The sequence below is a fragment of the Dipteris shenzhenensis genome, chromosome 13 (assembly GCF_047967505.1).
Source record: "Dipteris shenzhenensis isolate YYH24624 ecotype China chromosome 13, Dip_SZ_1.0, whole genome shotgun sequence".
Taxonomy (NCBI): domain Eukaryota; kingdom Viridiplantae; phylum Streptophyta; class Polypodiopsida; order Gleicheniales; family Dipteridaceae; genus Dipteris; species Dipteris shenzhenensis.
In genome coordinates, this window is record NC_141608.1 from 13,391,883 (window position 1) to 13,409,832 (window position 17,950).

Below are 17,950 nucleotides of genomic sequence, written 5' to 3' on the forward strand. Positions count from 1 at the left end.
CCACTCCTACAAGTGAGATGTTTGGGGGAGGCAAGGCAGCCGTTGGATGGAGAGGGCATCGGACGGTGGAGAGGTGCTGGGGTGGGAAGAGAAGAGAGCCGTTGGATGCGAGAAGATCGGACGGCGAGAAGGAGCGCTGACGCGACGATCCGGGTGCGAAAAAGGGGTTGGAGTAGGAGGGGAGAAGGGGAAGCCGTTGGATGGGGGAAAGATCGACGGTGGAGAGGGGATGAGGTGGCGATCCGTGTGCTATGCAGCGATTGGTAATAACAAAAAAGAAGACTATAAAAGGGGTTCTGAAGTTTGAATGATTCAACTTCATCTTCTTCAATCGTTCGTTCATAGATTTTGCTCTGTTTTTCGAGAGCTCTGTGTTTGAAAGCTTCTCTTACCCTGTCAATTCTCTGAGTTTGAGAGCTTCATCTTCCCCGTTAATTCCCAACCTCCGTGCTTGAAAGCTCTCCATGGCTCCTAAAACTCCCAAAGAAGCTCCCACCCCTTCCTCTGCCTCTGAGCCTGAGCAAAAGGCCCTCAAAACCAAGGCTGGTAAGAAGCCCCTCAAACAGAAGGCCGAGAAAAAGCCCCCCAAGGACGCCGCCTCCGTTGACAAGAAGAAGAAGAAGTCCAAGAAGTCTGTCGAAACTTACAAGATCTACATCTTTAAGGTCCTCAAGCAGGTTCACCCGGATACAGGTATCTCCTCCAAGGCCATGGGCATCATGAACTCCTTCATCAATGATATCTTTGAGAAGCTCGCGCAGGAGGCTGCCCGCCTTGCTCGTTACAACAAAAAGCCGACTATCACTTCCCGGGAGATTCAGACCGCTGTCAGGCTTATCTTGCCTGGAGAGCTTGCCAAGCATGCCGTTTCGGAAGGCACCAAAGCCGTTACCAAATTTACTAGTGCTTGATTATCTCTCTCTCCTTCTGCTACGGTGTTAATCAACACCACCTTACTTATGACTTCAAGTTCTTGTATTGATTCCGAGTCGGTATTTTAAGGATGTTTGTTCCCCATCTCTTGATCAACTCTTTGATGGTTCGTTGGGCTAGGCTTGTCCATTTGTCCGATAATGATGCTTGTCCCTGGAATGGCAAAAACCGAAGCTGTGAAACAAACAATATACCCCAGGAAGCCTTAAACCTCTCCTACTGGATCGAAATTACTTGTCGAGTCCGTTTGGCAAGGCTTTACGCAATATGTCGGTGGATTATTTTGAAAGGGTCGTTGAGGAAGTAATCAGATTTACAATGGCACATTCTATTGGAAAGAATTGAACATCCTGTTTCAAGAATTCAATGTTGTAGTCTTTCGCTTTCTCCTACAGGTCTTGCCTATGGCACCACTGGTGGCTGAACCATCTCTAATCTCCTCTATCTTGTCATCTCGCTCTTCCACTCTTCGTCCTCTATGGCGTCCCTGCATTCTCTCGTCATATCCGTCTCCATGCGTTGAACCTTCACATATACTACGAGTTCCAGGTGCATCTTGTATTAATGGTATGGTATCTTGCATATGGAAGTTTATGACCTGGTTATTTAAAGTCCAATATTTAAAGTTCAATGGAGAAGGCTGGAATTTGACTAATGAAGTCAATGGTGAAGAGGTAGAGGCAGATAGTCATGGGTAGAACCATCTAATAGGTGACTTGTAATATTGATGAAAGCAAGTTGTCATGATGAGTTTCCTATTTACTTTGAGTTGTGACAAAAGAGCTACTGAATAGCTTGTCAACAAGCTTTACTATATACAAGCCTTTACTGAAGGAGCATTTGTCAAGTGCCTTTGAATGAGATTTGCTATGTCTTCTCTTTGTAGATTTAGAGCCAATTAGATGGGTGAAGCTTTTGCTTAGTTAATATTCAAATTTAGAGCTAAGAACCCATTTGTGATATCCTTATGTAGCACCACTAGCTCTTCACTATTGTTGTTGTAATAATGCTCCATATCTAAGTCTAGATCTAGCCCTCATTTGATGCATATTTGAGTAGTTGCTTAGGTCTTAGGGCATGAGATCCAAGGATAGAGAACTTGGAAGGATGCCAAGGTTGAGATCCCCTTCCAAGGAATCGAGGAAGCTCACCATGTCCTTGTTTCCACCTAGTTTTCAAGAAAAGGAGGACATCACCCTTCTAGGGGACAATATAATTTTGCTGGTATACTTATAAACTTAAATAGGGGTATTTTATCATCCTACACAAACCTTAGAGGGGTTTTTCTTTAAGGTCATGTGCACATGTGATGTCCTCCTTTTATTAAGAGTGAATTAGCACATGTGATGTCCTTCTAGGCACATCATTAACATTCTCTTGGACAAATCTTGTAATCATGAACAAAATAAGCCAATTTAATACCTTCTCCATGTAAGATTTGGCATAGAAATATAGTAGACTTGCCAAATTGTGTGCGTGAGTTTGCATTGGATTTTATTTTGCCATGGTAGATGAGAGCTTGCATTGGATGCCAAGTAAGATTGCCATGAAGCATCCAAGACAGATTGCTTGTAGGGACGTAGCTTCTTGATGTTATTGGTGAGAAAAATTCAACAAATAGCTTACCCTTTCCATTTTTTGTGGTATAGGCCAATTGAATGCCTTCTCAAAGCAATATCTAGCATGGTAATGTAGTACAATTGCTAAATTATTTGTGTATGCTAGCATTGGATTTCACGTTGCCATGGTAGGTGAGAGGTCACATTGAATGATTAGCAAGGTTGGCATGAAGCATCCAAGACACAAAGATATCCTACAAAGTAGCTTCTTGATGGTATTTTTGACCCATTCGTAGCACCAACATTCAATCTATTCCTTACAAGGCTTTGGATAACTTCAAGGCATCCCTTCCTTGTAGCCCAGAGCAAAGCCATGTTCTCAACTCTATCGTTTGGGATTTGGAATTCAAGATAGTTCCAATGTAGAAGTCCAACACTCAACTTTTGCTCTATCATGGATGTAATCAATAAAAGCTAAGAGATTGCATGGGTTGGCAAGGTCATCATGATTTGTCTCTTGCCATAGCCAAACCCAAGCCAATATTTCTTAGAAGGATGTTAGGAAAAAATGATGTGAGGAGACAAATAAGTGCATGCAATCTCTATGACACATCATCAACTATGCAAGCCTATCTGGCACATCATCAACCACATCAACATGGCTACATCACCATCCATGTCACCATTGCCACATTAGCATTGAACAGCCAACTACCATGTCAACTGACACATCATTTGCCATGTGTCCTACTACCTTAGCAGTGACGCATGGTAGTCCCTTGGTAGGTACACTTATCCCTTGTCAGGCATTGCATGTGAACTAAGTTGCCACCTCACACAGTGCCCCATAAAAATACCTCTTGCTAAGCACACACTTTGCATCACTGCCACATCATATATATATATATATATATATAGATATCTTTTTTTCCTCTTTAGCCCCTCCACCTTGATCAAGAGATATCTCTTGATCCAAGAAGAATTTGAGTGTTCTTCAAAAAAGCGCCACGTGCTCATCACATCATGCGCACATTTCAATGCAAGTATCACACACAATCTAGCCTCAACGACAAATCCACTTCTTGCATGCACATAAGCCTCTACATCAACACATCTGACCCCTAAAATGAACAAAGAAACAAATTATCTGTTGTTTTTTTCATCACTCGATGGTTGGTCTAGATCTAGATCATCCTAAGAGGAGAGAACTCCAAAGCACCCAATCAAAGCCATGCCCAAAAATTCCATAATAGTTTCTACTCGAAGTCAATTCCTATGCTCATTTGCGGTTTCACCTCATCACATTTCCTGAAACCCGACCACCATCAGTTCAGTGAGTAGACTTCAGAGTTTTTTCAAAGGCATTGGCCGATTGATTAGTGGGGGCAGATTGCACATTTGTTAATTTTTCACTCACATGCCACCATTGTAAAGCCTTTTTGGCTATTTTTCGGCATTGTGCACATCAACTGAAGTAGAATATAGAGCACTCACAACAGGTTCATGTGAGGCTATATGGCTCAAAAAACTACAGTTAGAAACCGATTACTTTGATGAATCAAAGCCAACAACACTATACTATGATAATCAATCAGCTCAAGCATTGGCCATGAATCTAGTATACCACTCTAGGATAAAGCACATTGATGTCAGAGAGCACTTCATTAGAGAAAGAGTGTTACTTGGTGACATCACATCGCAACATTGTGGCAACAAATAAAATGTTGTAGATATCCTCACCAAACCACATAGCAAAGAGTTTTTTAAGAAGCACTGACAAGCTCTTGGTTTGACGCAGAGGAAGGACATTCCCATTAAAGGGGTGTGATGGAATGTAATGTTCATTTCTTCTTCTATTCCCTAGAGTCATCATCTTGAAGGAAGGCCTACTTCATGATGTTGATCTTAAGGGAAGGTATTGAGGAACCATCAATGTTATAAACGAAAGGGTTAGAAACCCTAGTCAAAGGGGTTTTTATATATTCATCATTTTCAACTAAATCTAGTGTACAGTTAACTAGTCATTTGTGGTGTGCTCTCTAGCTATGCCCTCTCTCATCATCTCCACTCTTCTCCTCTACTCTCTCCATATTTGTTCATGACACATGAGTGTTGCGTGATCCCACACGTGTTCTGGGATTGCTTCATGAGTTCATGGAGATGGAACATGCCAACCTCACCTCAGAGCAAAGAGACATATACTATGCTATCATCTCAAAACAAAAAGGAATCCACATCATTTGTGACACACCAAGAGCAAAGGAAAATGTTCTTGATTAAATATATCACATACCATCTCATAAAGTGCAACAAGTTTGTCATATTGACTGCAATGATGTAGCAACAATGCACCTTATTTGCATTGCTAACAACCAATTTAAGCTCAAAGACTACTTACAACTATACCCATCCTTCATTCTCAAAATATATGAATGACATCACACAGTCACTCAAGTTGATGTCATCATCATCGGTGACAAAATATCCATGATGACAAGTACAATGTTTGACCTCGTCATCAGATAGCTTTGCATGGTAACATCACAATCCATTCTCAACCCATTTGAAAATTTAACTTGTGCTACTACTCAAAGACCTCGAATAGCTATCAGTAATATGCAAACACCAAGCCAAACTTTTTCCAAAAATGTCACATCAAAAGATTAACACATTGACAACACGGCACAACCTACAGTATGAAACACTCTATACGCCATGCCCTTGATGGTGAATTTCTCCAGTTCCTAAACATCATATGAGAACCAAAACCAACAATAGAAGACATACATCACTACCTTGGCAACATCATGATCAACGAAGAGCAAGCATAACAATATGTGGATAACAACTCAATAATAATATATTACCATCACCTCAACACCAGAGAATACAACCTAAAATGTTGTGCAAGCTATTTCCTGATGACACTAACCAAAATGCAAAGGATGAACCCGTACAAAATAGATGGATGATGAGAAATTCCATGAGATCAAAAAAATCACAAATGGATCTAGGATAATGATCATGGACAACATGGACTTGATAATAAGTGAAGGCAATGACAAACCACAATTGTTAATAACATCAAGCACTCCCTAACTAACAAAACTACTATTGCTATCCATGTAGTTATCAACATGACATCACAACCAATAATGTTGCGTGAGACAAGACATCAAAGAAAGCCATGAGTGGCAAGTGGTTACACAAGACTCTAGTTCCATACATTTAAATCCACCATCTAGGCACGAGTTATCAATTTCACCATCTGACATGGATCCAAACTAGGTAAGCAATAAACACTAGCCTGCTGTTCAATAATACTCATCTTTTAAAAACTTGATTAGCATAATAGGTATGAAAAACAAACTCAACACATTTCACTATATTACATCTATTCAACTTGTACAAATCACAAGTAAACATGAAGCTAGTAGGAAGAAACAAGCCACAAACATTCTACCTATTGACAACATAAATAAAGATGGCAAACAATGTTGGTGAGGAGCCAAGATCATACATCTTGGGATTTTCTACATATGCAAAACTACGTCAGTTCATGAATGATTGCAAGCAATGACTCACAAACAAGGAGTAGCCTGAATAATTCACAAACAGTAATGAAACTAACCTTCATAAAAATTCAACAACTATAGCAATAACATATTTTCCCTAATGAATGTTTGATCAATTGATATATAAAACCTGTGAAAACTATACTAAGGGATCTAGATATAGACATTGGTAAGAGCAATGTGTACATGATATAAAGTGAAGCGCAAGAATTACCAGATCATAAAGAAAATGGAATTTCATGCTACTTGACCCAGCTACTATGCCAACATTTTACTAGATTTCCTTACACCTTTAGATAGCAAGATAGGTTAGTGGCTAGCCATAGACATGAACATACATGCCAAAACACTCCATTGACAATAGAGAAAGCTACAAATAATTTAAAAAATAAGCACCAGATGAAGCAGTTGAGCAATTTAGAGTAGTCACAAAACCAACTAAAGGTACAAATCCAAAACCCATGCCAATCCATTCCATACCCATTCTATATTATCCCAAAAATAATATTTGGTATTTAAAACACAAAGGCATCAAAATAATGACATAGTTGTTTGCTTCCCAGTCCAAAAAGCAAATTTATTGAGAATTGAGGACATCAATGGATGCCCAATGAAATGCCTTGCAACAACAAACACAATCATATGATCTACTACATAGTGTGCATGCCTAATGGAAATAAATGCATTGAGCACACCAATGATCTGCCAACATGCATCCAAACTCACAAAAGAGAACCTCCAACTAGGATGAAATTAGACAAGGAAAAATATCCATCTTTTGAGGAAAATTTAATGTAGACATATTAGCAGAATTACATAATGTAGACAAGGCAATCGTATGGAACTAAACTACATATCAGAGCTTCATATAAAAGGAAAAAAGGATACAACAACCACAAGGGGTATCCTCAAATAGTACTATTTGAAATGCTACAACTTCATGTAAATTATTAGAGAATCATTTTGCCACTGCTTCTTAACAAATTTTTCATCTCTATTTTGATTTCTCACTTTCTTCTCTTTGATGGTTCTAATCCAAGATGCTCTTTCACTATGTATAATCATTACCTATAATCCATCCCTCAGTCTCGGGCTCCTGACTAGATCTCAGAAAAGCGTACTCATGTAATAGGATGGAGACTTAGAGGGTTGGTATGTGCTACTAATTTGGATCCAAATTTAGTTCCATCAAGAACTCCCTTGATTCTATTCACCATCTGCATCTGGCCTAGTCACAGGTCTTACCTCCGAGTTTGATCTATCCAACCTACCCGCCTTGTTCTAGATCTTGGTCTGTGTCCTAGGTCTCGCTCCAAGCTAGCTCGGATCTAGCCTCCGGATCTAGCCTCCTTTGGATTTGGGTCCACTATAGATTCGGCCCCTTCTACATTCAAGTCCAAAATGGTTTGCACAGACGTTGATCTAATCTAACAACTTTTATATGAAGAGCATTGCATCCAAAAAAAGCCTACACCCCTATTGGTTATGTAGACCAACCCACTCCCTCACTCTATCACTCCCCCCCCGCCCCCTTTCTCCCCCCCCCTCTACTCTTGGAGAAGAAGTATGAACTCATTTTGCCTAGTGACCCCCCCCCTCTCTCTCTCTCTCTCTCTCTCTCTCTCTCTCTCTCTCTCTCTCCCTCCCTCCCTCCCTCCCTCTCCCTCTCCCCCTCTCTCTCTCTCCCTCCCTCCCTCCCTCCCTCCCTCTCCCTCTCCCTCTCTCTCTCTCTCTCTTCCCCCCCCTCCCCCTTTTGTTTTCTCTTAGCTTTTGTGATATGTTTAATGGGAAGTGCTCTTTATACTCTTCCCTTCTACAAAACCATGTGTTTGCAAGCAAAAATCCTTCATGTGATGGTGCAACATTAGCTGGTGGTTGGAGGCAGAGAGGTATAGCATGAGAGGGTGGATTCTTAAAGCTTACATGACACCTTCCACAGTAGCTATTTTCAAAGACAATATGTAGGGTTTGATGAATTTTGGGAGAAATCTTCCTTCGACTATCTCTTTTGGTGGGCTGAGCATCAGTTGAAGATATAAATAGTATGCAATAGACCTCTCTTAATGTTGCTACTTGTATGTATCCATATGGTTCCTCTAGAAAGGGCATACCTAACATAGTGTTCACCCAAAAACATTTTTGGGTACCAATACAAAAACCTTCAATGTCAAGATTTACTTGTTTTTTCACTAAAACATAACTAGCCTCAAAATTACAATAAAAAAAACCTTCTCTCCCAACATTTCAAGGTCTTTTTCTAGACTTAACAATCCACCTGACATTAAACATCAATTTTTGTGAACACTAAGTCCTAAAGTCAACGGTGCCAAACTGAAACCATTTGGACATGCACCACGCAATGAACTTAAAATTGCCACATGTCACTCCAAGCTAACCTTCATGATCGAAGAATAGTGGGTAATTACTTTATAGGGCATTCCCACGTAGGGGAATTGCTCTCTCAAAATCTATGGAGAGGCAAGGAATAGCAATAATTTGCCTTCTTGATCGGATGTAGAGAAGCTCCCTATTCACATGCCTAACATCCGAGATTTGAGTGAAGTTAGGCATGGAAATAGGGAGGCAAAGATTTTTGAGGAGATGGAGCCAAATCTTTGTGCAACATATTTTTGCTTGTTTTTCTGCAATGACTTGAAACTTCACACTTAAATGAGAATTGTAGCTCCCGAACAAGATGTATATTGTGACAACCTTTTTCCCATGTCAGCATCACACATGGCTACCTCATCATAATTTGCTTGCTGCCTTGCTTTCAGAGCTTGGCAATTGAATTCACACGTTGCTAACATGACGACCCATTTGTCTTCAAGACAACTCTCAAATTTGGGCCATAATTCGCACATTCGTCCAAAGGCGTTCTCAGGAGTTGTTGCCGCTGATGATATCTATTAGATCATTTCTCAAATTTGTTGGAATATCATCATTGGTCTGACACTCAAAAAGTGGAGGAGATTAAGCCATGGTTTGAGGGCCTTGCTACAGCTTGGTATCATCAGCTCGAAGATCCTATCAAACATTCCTAGCCGCATCTGCAAGCTGCTCTTACAAGTGCATTTGGAAGTACTGATACAGTGAAGAATGCCCTTATGCAACTTCAAGACCTAAGCCAATTGCCAACAACATCTGTCTCACAATTCAAAGTGAAGTTGACTCATCTACTGCTTCGCGTAGATCCAAATATGATAGATGATCTCAAAATGTTCTTTTTATGGCCAAGGTTGAAACTTGTTGTTTCTTAGTGCACACAGGATCAGGGCCGCAAGACACTAAATGAAGCACTTTTAATTGCACAAAGAATCGAATTTACATCAGGCAAAATAAATGCAAAACTTCCTACTCTCCCTCATTGTTGCCTATTCTGTGTTATTGTTCCGCACCTACACCAAGGGAAATAGATCATACTCGAAAAGCACAAGCCTAGATTATCAGATCGTGATTCTCAAGGAAAGCCAAGTTGTTTTCATTGCAATAGGTATGGCCACGTTAAAAACTGATGATTACTCAATCCCATGCAAAATTCTCAGACAAACACGACATACTATTTAGTGTTAGGATAAGATTAGTTGGAATCCTAGAGGAGGATTTGATTCCAGAAGCTGACAATCCTCCCAAGCCTAGCTTTTATAGTCAAAGCTCAATAGCCACTAGTGCCCCCTTCCTCGGCTGGATGACATCCTTGATTCGCTTGCAAATTCCAAATTTTTGATGATGTTGGATTTGAGATCTTATCATTGGCAGATCACTATCATACTCCTTTTGGTCTTTATCAATTCAATGTGACGCCATTTGGTTTGAATAATGCTCCAAGCACTTTTCAGAGACTTATGAATTTCATCCTCCATGATTTGATTGTTGAAAAAACAGCACTATAAAGCTAATGCTGGCAATGTATGTGAATCCAGAGCACACAAATTGGGATATTTCTCTGCCTTACGTGGTCGCCGCATACAATACTGCTATTCATGAGTCAACTAGATTAAGCCCATTCGAAGCTCTTTACGGTAGAACACCAATCTTTCCACGAGAAGTCGACATGGCAGATTGCGGTAAGATTAAAGTCAAAGAGGCACAACACTGGTCGGAATTTCTTCAAGACGCTCTATCATTTGTGCATCAAAATGCTGTAGAGCATTTGCAGAGAGCTCAAAAGAGACAGAAGATTCATTACAACAAGCGACAGAAGAATGTGACCTTTTCCAAAAGAGATATGGTAATGAAGCATGACCCAGAGAAGTTCCTAGCATAGTGGGTCGGTCGCTATAAAGTGACCAAACCTGTGGGACAAAAAACTTACGCTCTAGAGAGATGCAGCACCGATCGTCGCAAAATGAAAACCACGATGCATATGTTGAGAATAAAACCCTATCATGCACGGGTTGTTCTTTTCAAAGGGGGGGAAAGACGTGACATCCCTTTAAAAGCACATGTGGCTGCCTCGTCTCAGCACACACCTTCAGGGCCACAGGCTTTTGTAACGTTGAATCGGTTGCTACTGATCTTCTTGATGTATCACATGCTCCCAGTCCAGACCTTGATTTAAGGTGACTGCTTGGAGATTTGCAATATGACGTTGATGAGCTCTCTTCCTTCTATTTTCTAGTGGTCGTTTGTGTCTTGCGCTGTCTCGTCTTATGTAGTTGCTACGATACCGGCCAATGCCAAGCGACTGACAGATGCGAGCCATTGGCCAAGCCGGTCGCTAGCCATTGGCTAGGCAATTTCTTACGGCCCATTTCCCACATGGGGGGCGTGGGGAGGTGACTCGAGTTGGGTTTCGTTAAGAATTCCGATTGCCAAAAATACAAGGTTATGGAATCTAGTTGTTGGCCACAAAGGGCCATCCATATTCTCTTTCTCGGATGGCTCAGTGTAGACTAGGGTCCTTGAAATTTCCTATTCGTTTAGATGCGGGAATGACCTCTTACTAGGGACGACTGCAGTGAAGGGCATTCCTAGCGGGAATGGTCTCCCGGTTTTCTTTTCTAGAACTGAGAATAAACACAAGGAAGAACAGAGGTAAATGCGGAGTTCTCTTGAAGTTTTGTTTTGTTTTGACTGCAGGTTTTGAAGGCGACGGCTGCTTCCGAAGCGAAAAATCGTTTTCTTAGTTTTATTTTGTAAATAGTGATTCGTTCCACTGGTGCTTCCAATTCCCACCATTTCTCCCTCTTTTCCTCATTTCTATTTCAAGTCAAGCTCTCAAGTTTCTCCCACTCTGGGATCTCCATGCCCATATTATCGCAATGCAGCCAAGAAGCTGCACCTTTGCTCCTCCAACTCCTTCAAGGCACGCCTTATGAATGACAGAAGTCATTCAGCTTGTTTCTATGTGAGGCACTCTTGCAGTTCAGCTTTTATGTGAGGCACTCTTGGAGTTCAGCTTGGAACGAAGCTTTTGTTTGCCTCAACAAATCTTCGATTATGGCAAACCAATGGTTGGAACAAAGCTGCACAGCAATTCAGTGAGCAGCACGGCCTGCCTTCCCGCGGGCACAATTCGTTCTGATCTCCACCTTCCTCAGATGATTTTTTCACGTAAGTACCGATTTCTAGTAATAACACTAATCTATGGCGTTATGCCTTTCTCCTTGTTTACCATTGGCATTGGGCATTCCTCATCCTGTGATTGAGCCGCTACCCTTGGAGCGAAAGCGAGCCCTCAGCATTATATCTTGCAAACGCTCGGGACGTCGGGCCTGGGATAGATTTGATAACCTAAAGGGCGAGGTCCTGGTATTGCTGCCTATCTCTTGTTTGAGGTGCGAGCTACACGGTGGACGGGCTTCTAAATGGGCCAAGCCTGCGCTAATGCTAGGAACAAGCAAGGCCTCTCTTACAGAGACTTTACATGGGCACCTTCCGTGTGACAATGCGAGGAAGGAAGATCGCTGCCTTGAAAGTGTAAATTTCGAAATCCTCGGTCAAGTTGGACAAGACACAGATGTTGCTACCTATGCCTCGCTTCTGAGAAGTTGCACCAAAGCAAAAGCGCTGTCGCACGGTGAACGTGTGCATGAACACTTGATCAGGCATGGTTATGGGGGAACCACATTTCTGGGGAACCTTCTTGTCCAAATGTACAGCAAGTGTGGGAGCTTTGAGTATGCTCGTGCCACATTTGACAAACTTTTCGATAGGAATTTGTACTCTTGGTCAATCATGATTGCCGCATGTGCCCAGAATGGGCAGGGCAAGGAGGCCCTGAAACTTTTTGGTCAAATGCATAAAGAAGGTTTTGAGCCAGACAAAGTCTCCTTAAGTGGCATTCTTCATGCATGTGCCAGTGTAGCAGCTTTAGAAGAAGGTCGAGAGATGCATGCTAGTGTTGCTGGCAATGGATGGGACTCGGATGTTGTTGTAGGGACAGCCCTCATTAACATGTATGGAAAGAGTGGAATCCTAGATGATGCAAGGGTTGTGTTTGCAGAGATGCCAGTGCACGATGTTGTCTCCTGGAGTGCCATGATGACAGTTTGTTCCCGAAACAGGCATGATAAGGAGGTACTGCAACTGTTTAGTCAAATGCAGTCAGAAGGTATAGAACCAAATAAGATCACCTTCATCTGCCTTTTGGATTCATGCGCCAGAATGGCAGCGGTAGAAGAGGGTCAAAAGATGCATGCTACTGTTGCTTGCAATGGATGGGAGTCGGATATAGTTGTGGGAAGTACCCTCCTCAATATGTATGGCAAATGCAGGAGCCTGAATGATGCAAGGGCGGTGTTTACAGAAATGCCAGTGCGAGATGTGGTCTCCTGGAATGCCATGATGGCAGTGAGTACCCAGAATGCGCACAGCTGGGAAGCTTTACAATTGATTGTTCAAATGGAGGCAGAAGGCCTTGAGCCAAACAAGGTTACCTACATCTGCCTTCTGGACGCTTGTGCGAATGTGGCAGCTGTAGAAGAGGGTCGAGAATTGCATGCCACTGTTGCTGGCAATGGATGGGAATCAGACGTGGTGGTGGGAAATACCCTTGTCAATATGTATGGCAAGTGGTGTAGCCTGGATGATGCGAGGGCTGTGTTTGCAGAGATACCACAGTGGGATGTGGTCTCTTGGAATGCAATAATAGCAGCATGTGCCCAGAATGGGCATGGCAAGGAAGCCTTACAATTCTTTTCAAAAATGCAGGCAGAAAGCTTCGAGCCAGACAAGATTACCTTCATCGGCATTTTGGATGCTTGTGCTAGTTTGGTAGCCCTAGAAGAGGGCCGAGATATCCATGCTGCTGTCACTGGCAACGGATGGGAGCCTGATATTGTTGTGGGAAATACACTCCTCAATATGTACGGCAAGTGTGGGAGCCTGAAGGATGCAAGAGGTGTGTTTGAGGATCTGCCATTGCGGGATGTGGTCTCTTGGAGTGCCATGATGGCAGCATGTGCTCAAAATGGGCATAGCATGGAGGCCCTACAACTCTTTAGTCAAATGCAAGTAGAGGGCTTTGAGCCAAACAAGATCACTTTTATTTGCATCTTGGATGCATGCGCCAGCATGGCAGCCCTACAAGAAGGTCAAGACGTGCATGCTCTCCTAGCTGGCAAAGGGTGGGAGTTGGATGTTAGTGTGGGAAATACCATCCTCAATATGTATGGCAAGTGCCGGAGTCTTGAGGATGCAAGGGATGTATTTGAAAATATGAGCTCACGGGATATGGTCTCCTGGAATGCTATGATGGCAGTGTGTGCCCAGAACGGGCACGGCAAGGAGGCCCTAGATCTGTTTGATAAAATGCAGGTGGAGGCCTTCATGCCAGACAAGATCACATTCATCTGTGTTTTGGATGCGTGTGCCAGTGTGGCAACCCTAGAAGAGGGTCAAGGGATGCATGCTGCCATTGTTGGCACCGACTGGGATTCAGATGTTACGGTCGGAAACACCCTTGTCAATTTGTACGGCAAGTGCGGGAGCCTGGATGATGCAAGGGCTGTCTTTGTAGAGATGCCGCTGCGGAATGTGGTCTCCTGGAGTGCCATGATGACAGCCTGTGCCCAGAATGGGCTTGGCTTGGAGGCCCTATCACTGTTTGGTCAAATGCAGGCAGAAGATTTTGAGCCAAATGGCATCACCTTTGTTTGTGCTTTGGACACCTGTTCCAGTGTGCCAAGCCTAGAAAAGGGTCGAGACATCCATGCTACTATTATTGGTAGCAATTGGGAGTTGGATGTGGTGGTGGGGACAGCCCTCGTCAATATGTATGGCAAGTGCGGTAGCCTTGAAGATGCAAGGTCTGTGTTTACAGATATGCCATTGTGGGATGTGGTCTCGTGGAGTGCGATGATGGCAGCGTGTACCCAGAATGGGCAGGGAAAGGAGGCCTTACTAGTATTTGATCAAATGCAGGCAGAGGGTTTCAAGCCAAACAAGGTCATCTTCAGCTGTGTTTTGGATGCATGTACCAGTGTGGGAGCCATAAAACAGGGTCAAGAGCTGCATGCTACTGTTATTGGCAATGGATGTGAGTCAGATGTTGTTGTCGGAAATACCCTTATCAGTTTGTATGGCAAGTGCACTAGCATGGATGATGCAAGAGGTGTGTTTGCAGGGATGCCCCTACGGGATGTGGTCTCCTGGAGTGCTATGATGGCAGTGTGTGGTCAGAGTGGGCTTGGCCAGGAAGCCCTATCACTTTTCGAGCAGATGCTGGCGGAAGGCTGTAAGCCAGACAAGGTCACCTTTATCTGCATTTTGGATGCGTGCGCCAGTGTGGAAGCCCTAGAAGACGGTCAAGAGTTGCATGCTACTCTTGCTATCTATGGATGGGAATCGGACGTTGTCATGGGAAACGCGCTTGCCAATATGTATGGCAAGTGTGGGAGCCTTGATGATGCAAAGGGCGTGTTTCCAGAGATGCCACTACGAAATGTGGCGTCCTGGAATGCCATGATGACAGCATGTGCCGAGAATGGCCTCAGCAAGGAAGCTTTAGAACTATTCCATGAAATGCAGGCAGAAGGCTTTGAACCAAACAAAGCTACCTTCATCCGCATTTTGGATGCATGTGCCAGTCTGGCAGCCCTAGAAGAGGGTCGAGAGGTGTATGCAACTGTTTCCGGCAATGGATGGGAATCAGATGTTGTTGTAGGAAATACCCTCATTAATATGTATAGCAAGTGCTGGAGCCTGGATGATGCAAGGGCTGTGTTTACAGAGATGCCACTGCGGGATGTGGTCTCCTGGAGTGCCATAATGGCAGCGTGTGCCCATAATGTGCTCGGCATGGAGGCCCTAGAATGGCTCTGTCAAATGCTGTCAGAAGGCTTTGAGCCAAACAAGATTACCTTCATCTCGCTTTTGGATGCGTGTACTAGTGTAGCTGCCCTAGAAGAGAAGCAAGATCTGCATGCAACTGTTGCTGGCAACGGATGGGAGTCAGATGTTTTTGTGGGGACTGCCCTTGTCAATATGTATGGCAAATGCGGTAGCCTGGATGATGCCCGGGCCGTCTTTGCAGAGATGCCACTGCAGGATGTGGTCTCCTGGAGTGCCATGATGGCAGCATGTGCCCAGAACATGCACATCAAGGAGGTGCTACAACTGTTTGGTCAAATGCAGGCAGAAGGCTTTGAGCCAAACATGATTACTTTCGCCTGTGTTTTGGATGCCTGTTCGAGTATGGCAGCACTAGAAGATGGTCAAGAGATGCATGCTATAGTTGCTGGTAACGGATGGGAGTCAGATATCGTTATGGGGAATACCCTCGTCAATATGTATGGCAGGAGTGGGAATCTGGATGATGCAAGAGCTTCGTTTGCAGAGATGCCATCGCGGGATGTAGTCTCCTGGAGTGCCATGATGGCAGCGTGTTGCCAGAATGGCCACAGCAAGGAGGCCATACAATTGTTCAATAAAATGCATGCAGATGGTTTCAAGCCAGATAAGGTTACCTTCATCTGTATGCTGGATGCCTGCGCCAGTGTGCGAGACTTAGAAGAGGGTGGTGAGATGCATGCCACAGTTGTTGGCAACAGCTGGGAGTTGGATATTGTTGTGGGAAGTACTCTTATCAATATGTATGGAAAGTGTGGTACTCTAGATGATGCAAGGGCTGTGTTTGCAGAGATGCCACTGTTGGATGTGGTCTCCTGGACAGCGATGCTGAACGCATGTGCCCAAAACGGGCACAGCAAGGAGGCATTAAAACTGTTTGGTGAAATGCAGGTGGAAGGATTTGAGCCAGACAAGAGTACTTTCACCTGCGTTTTGGATGTATGTGCTAGTGTGGCAGCTCTAGAAGATGGTCGAGAGATGCATGCTAATGTTGCTGCCAAAGGATGGGAGTTGGATTTTGTTGTGGGAAATACCCTCATCGATATGTATGGAAAATGCGGGAACCTGGATGATGCAAGGGCTGTGTTTTCAGAGATGCCTCTGAGGAATGTGGTCTCCTGGAATACCATGATGGCAGGGTGTGCTCAGAATGGGCTTGGCAAGGAGTCCCTACTGCTATTCTGTCAAATGCAAGCTGAAGGTTTTGAGCCAGACAAGGTAACCTTCCTCAGTGTTCTCTCTGCATGCAGTCATACTGGTCTGGTTGCTGATGGGAGGCGATATTTTACCTCGATGTTTAGAGACCATGGCATAGCACCCCTGGTGGAGCATTATGTGTGCATGATGGATCTTCTTGGGCGAGGAGGTCTATTGGAAGAGGCAGAGGACCTAATCCTCAGCATGCCATTAGATTCTGTTACTCCAGCATGGTTGAGCTTGCTTTCATCATGCAGAATTCACAGTGATGTGGAGCGGGCTGTGCGTGCTGCAAATTCATTTTTGGACTTGGATCCAAGGAACGCTTCGCCATATGTATTGCTAGCAGACATTCATGCTAAGGCAGGTAGTTGAGATGGTGTGATGGTTAGAAAGACAATGACAAGATAATGGTGAGAAGAAATGGACAGTTCATAGTCGTATCAAGGTCTAAAATGTGGTGCGTGAATTATTATGGATGCATGACACCTTTAGCATGTTGCAGAGGTTGGTTAGGAGCATGGGTGCAGAATATGTGCATGACACAAATGCAGTGCTTCATGACTGGGTTGAGTAAGAGTGGAAAACATGCTTAGCTAGCACAAGCATAAAGTTGGCACAGCAATTGGGCTACATGAAGTGAATTATTATGGATGCATGTCACCTTTAGCAGGTTACAGAGGTCTAAAATGTGCTGCGTGAATTATTATGGATGCGTGACACCTTTAGCAGGCTCCAGAGGTTGATTAGGAGCATGGAGGCATAATATGTGCTTGACACAAATGCAGTGCTTCATGATTGGGTTGAGTAAGAAGGCATCCTTACCTAGCACAAGCATGAAGTTGGGCATAGCAATTGGGCTCATTACTGTAGGATCTGCAGAATCTGCCATGTTTTTTTGCCCACAAAATCTTGTCCATCAGTTGCTCAGCCACTGATGGGCCTGCAGAGCACTCAAGGAAACAGACTGACATGGATACTGTAGGGTCTACCATCAAGCCAATATATTGCATTACCTTACACAGAGAGCCACCTTTTAATGACAGGCAGGGCCTGAAGAGTGGGTTCTGTGGAGCAGATATAGGCACTCCTAGCTGGCTTGGAGGTGTTCCCAAGACAAAAACCTCACCTACAGCTGGACAGCTGGAGGTAAGAGTATGTTCCAAGGAGGAGATATGGGGATCTCTAGTGTTCCCATGGAAAACGCCCTCTAGATTTGTAGAGGCACCTCTTTTGAGGCCCTTGCCCATGTGGCACTTCCTCCACAACTCTTCCAGGCACCAACCAACACAATGTGGGCCATTTGTGGGAAATCCTACCCACATATATGGGAGCATTGAGATGGCTCCATCACCTTCATTTTAGGGGCTGCCACCAGCTATTTTGTTTTAC

At 43.7% G+C, this 17,950-nt stretch overlaps 1 protein-coding gene across 1 annotated transcript; it reads left to right on the forward strand.

Annotated features, from left to right (window-relative positions):
* The first annotated feature begins 319 nt into the window (after window positions 1-319).
* Window positions 320-1,001, forward strand: LOC147895050 (histone H2B.3-like). The gene has a single exon (XM_087383496.1). The coding sequence runs from the start codon at window positions 465-467 to the stop codon at window positions 909-911; it is 447 nt and encodes a 148-aa protein (XP_087239622.1). The 5' UTR covers window positions 320-464; the 3' UTR covers window positions 912-1,001.
* The last annotated feature ends 16,949 nt before the right edge of the window (window positions 1,002-17,950 follow it).

Excerpts from the sequence above, each read along its gene's own strand:
- LOC147895050 (XM_087383496.1), top strand. The coding sequence starts at position 465 with ATGGCTCCTAAAACTCCCAAAGAAGCTCCCACCCCTTCCTCTGCCTCT.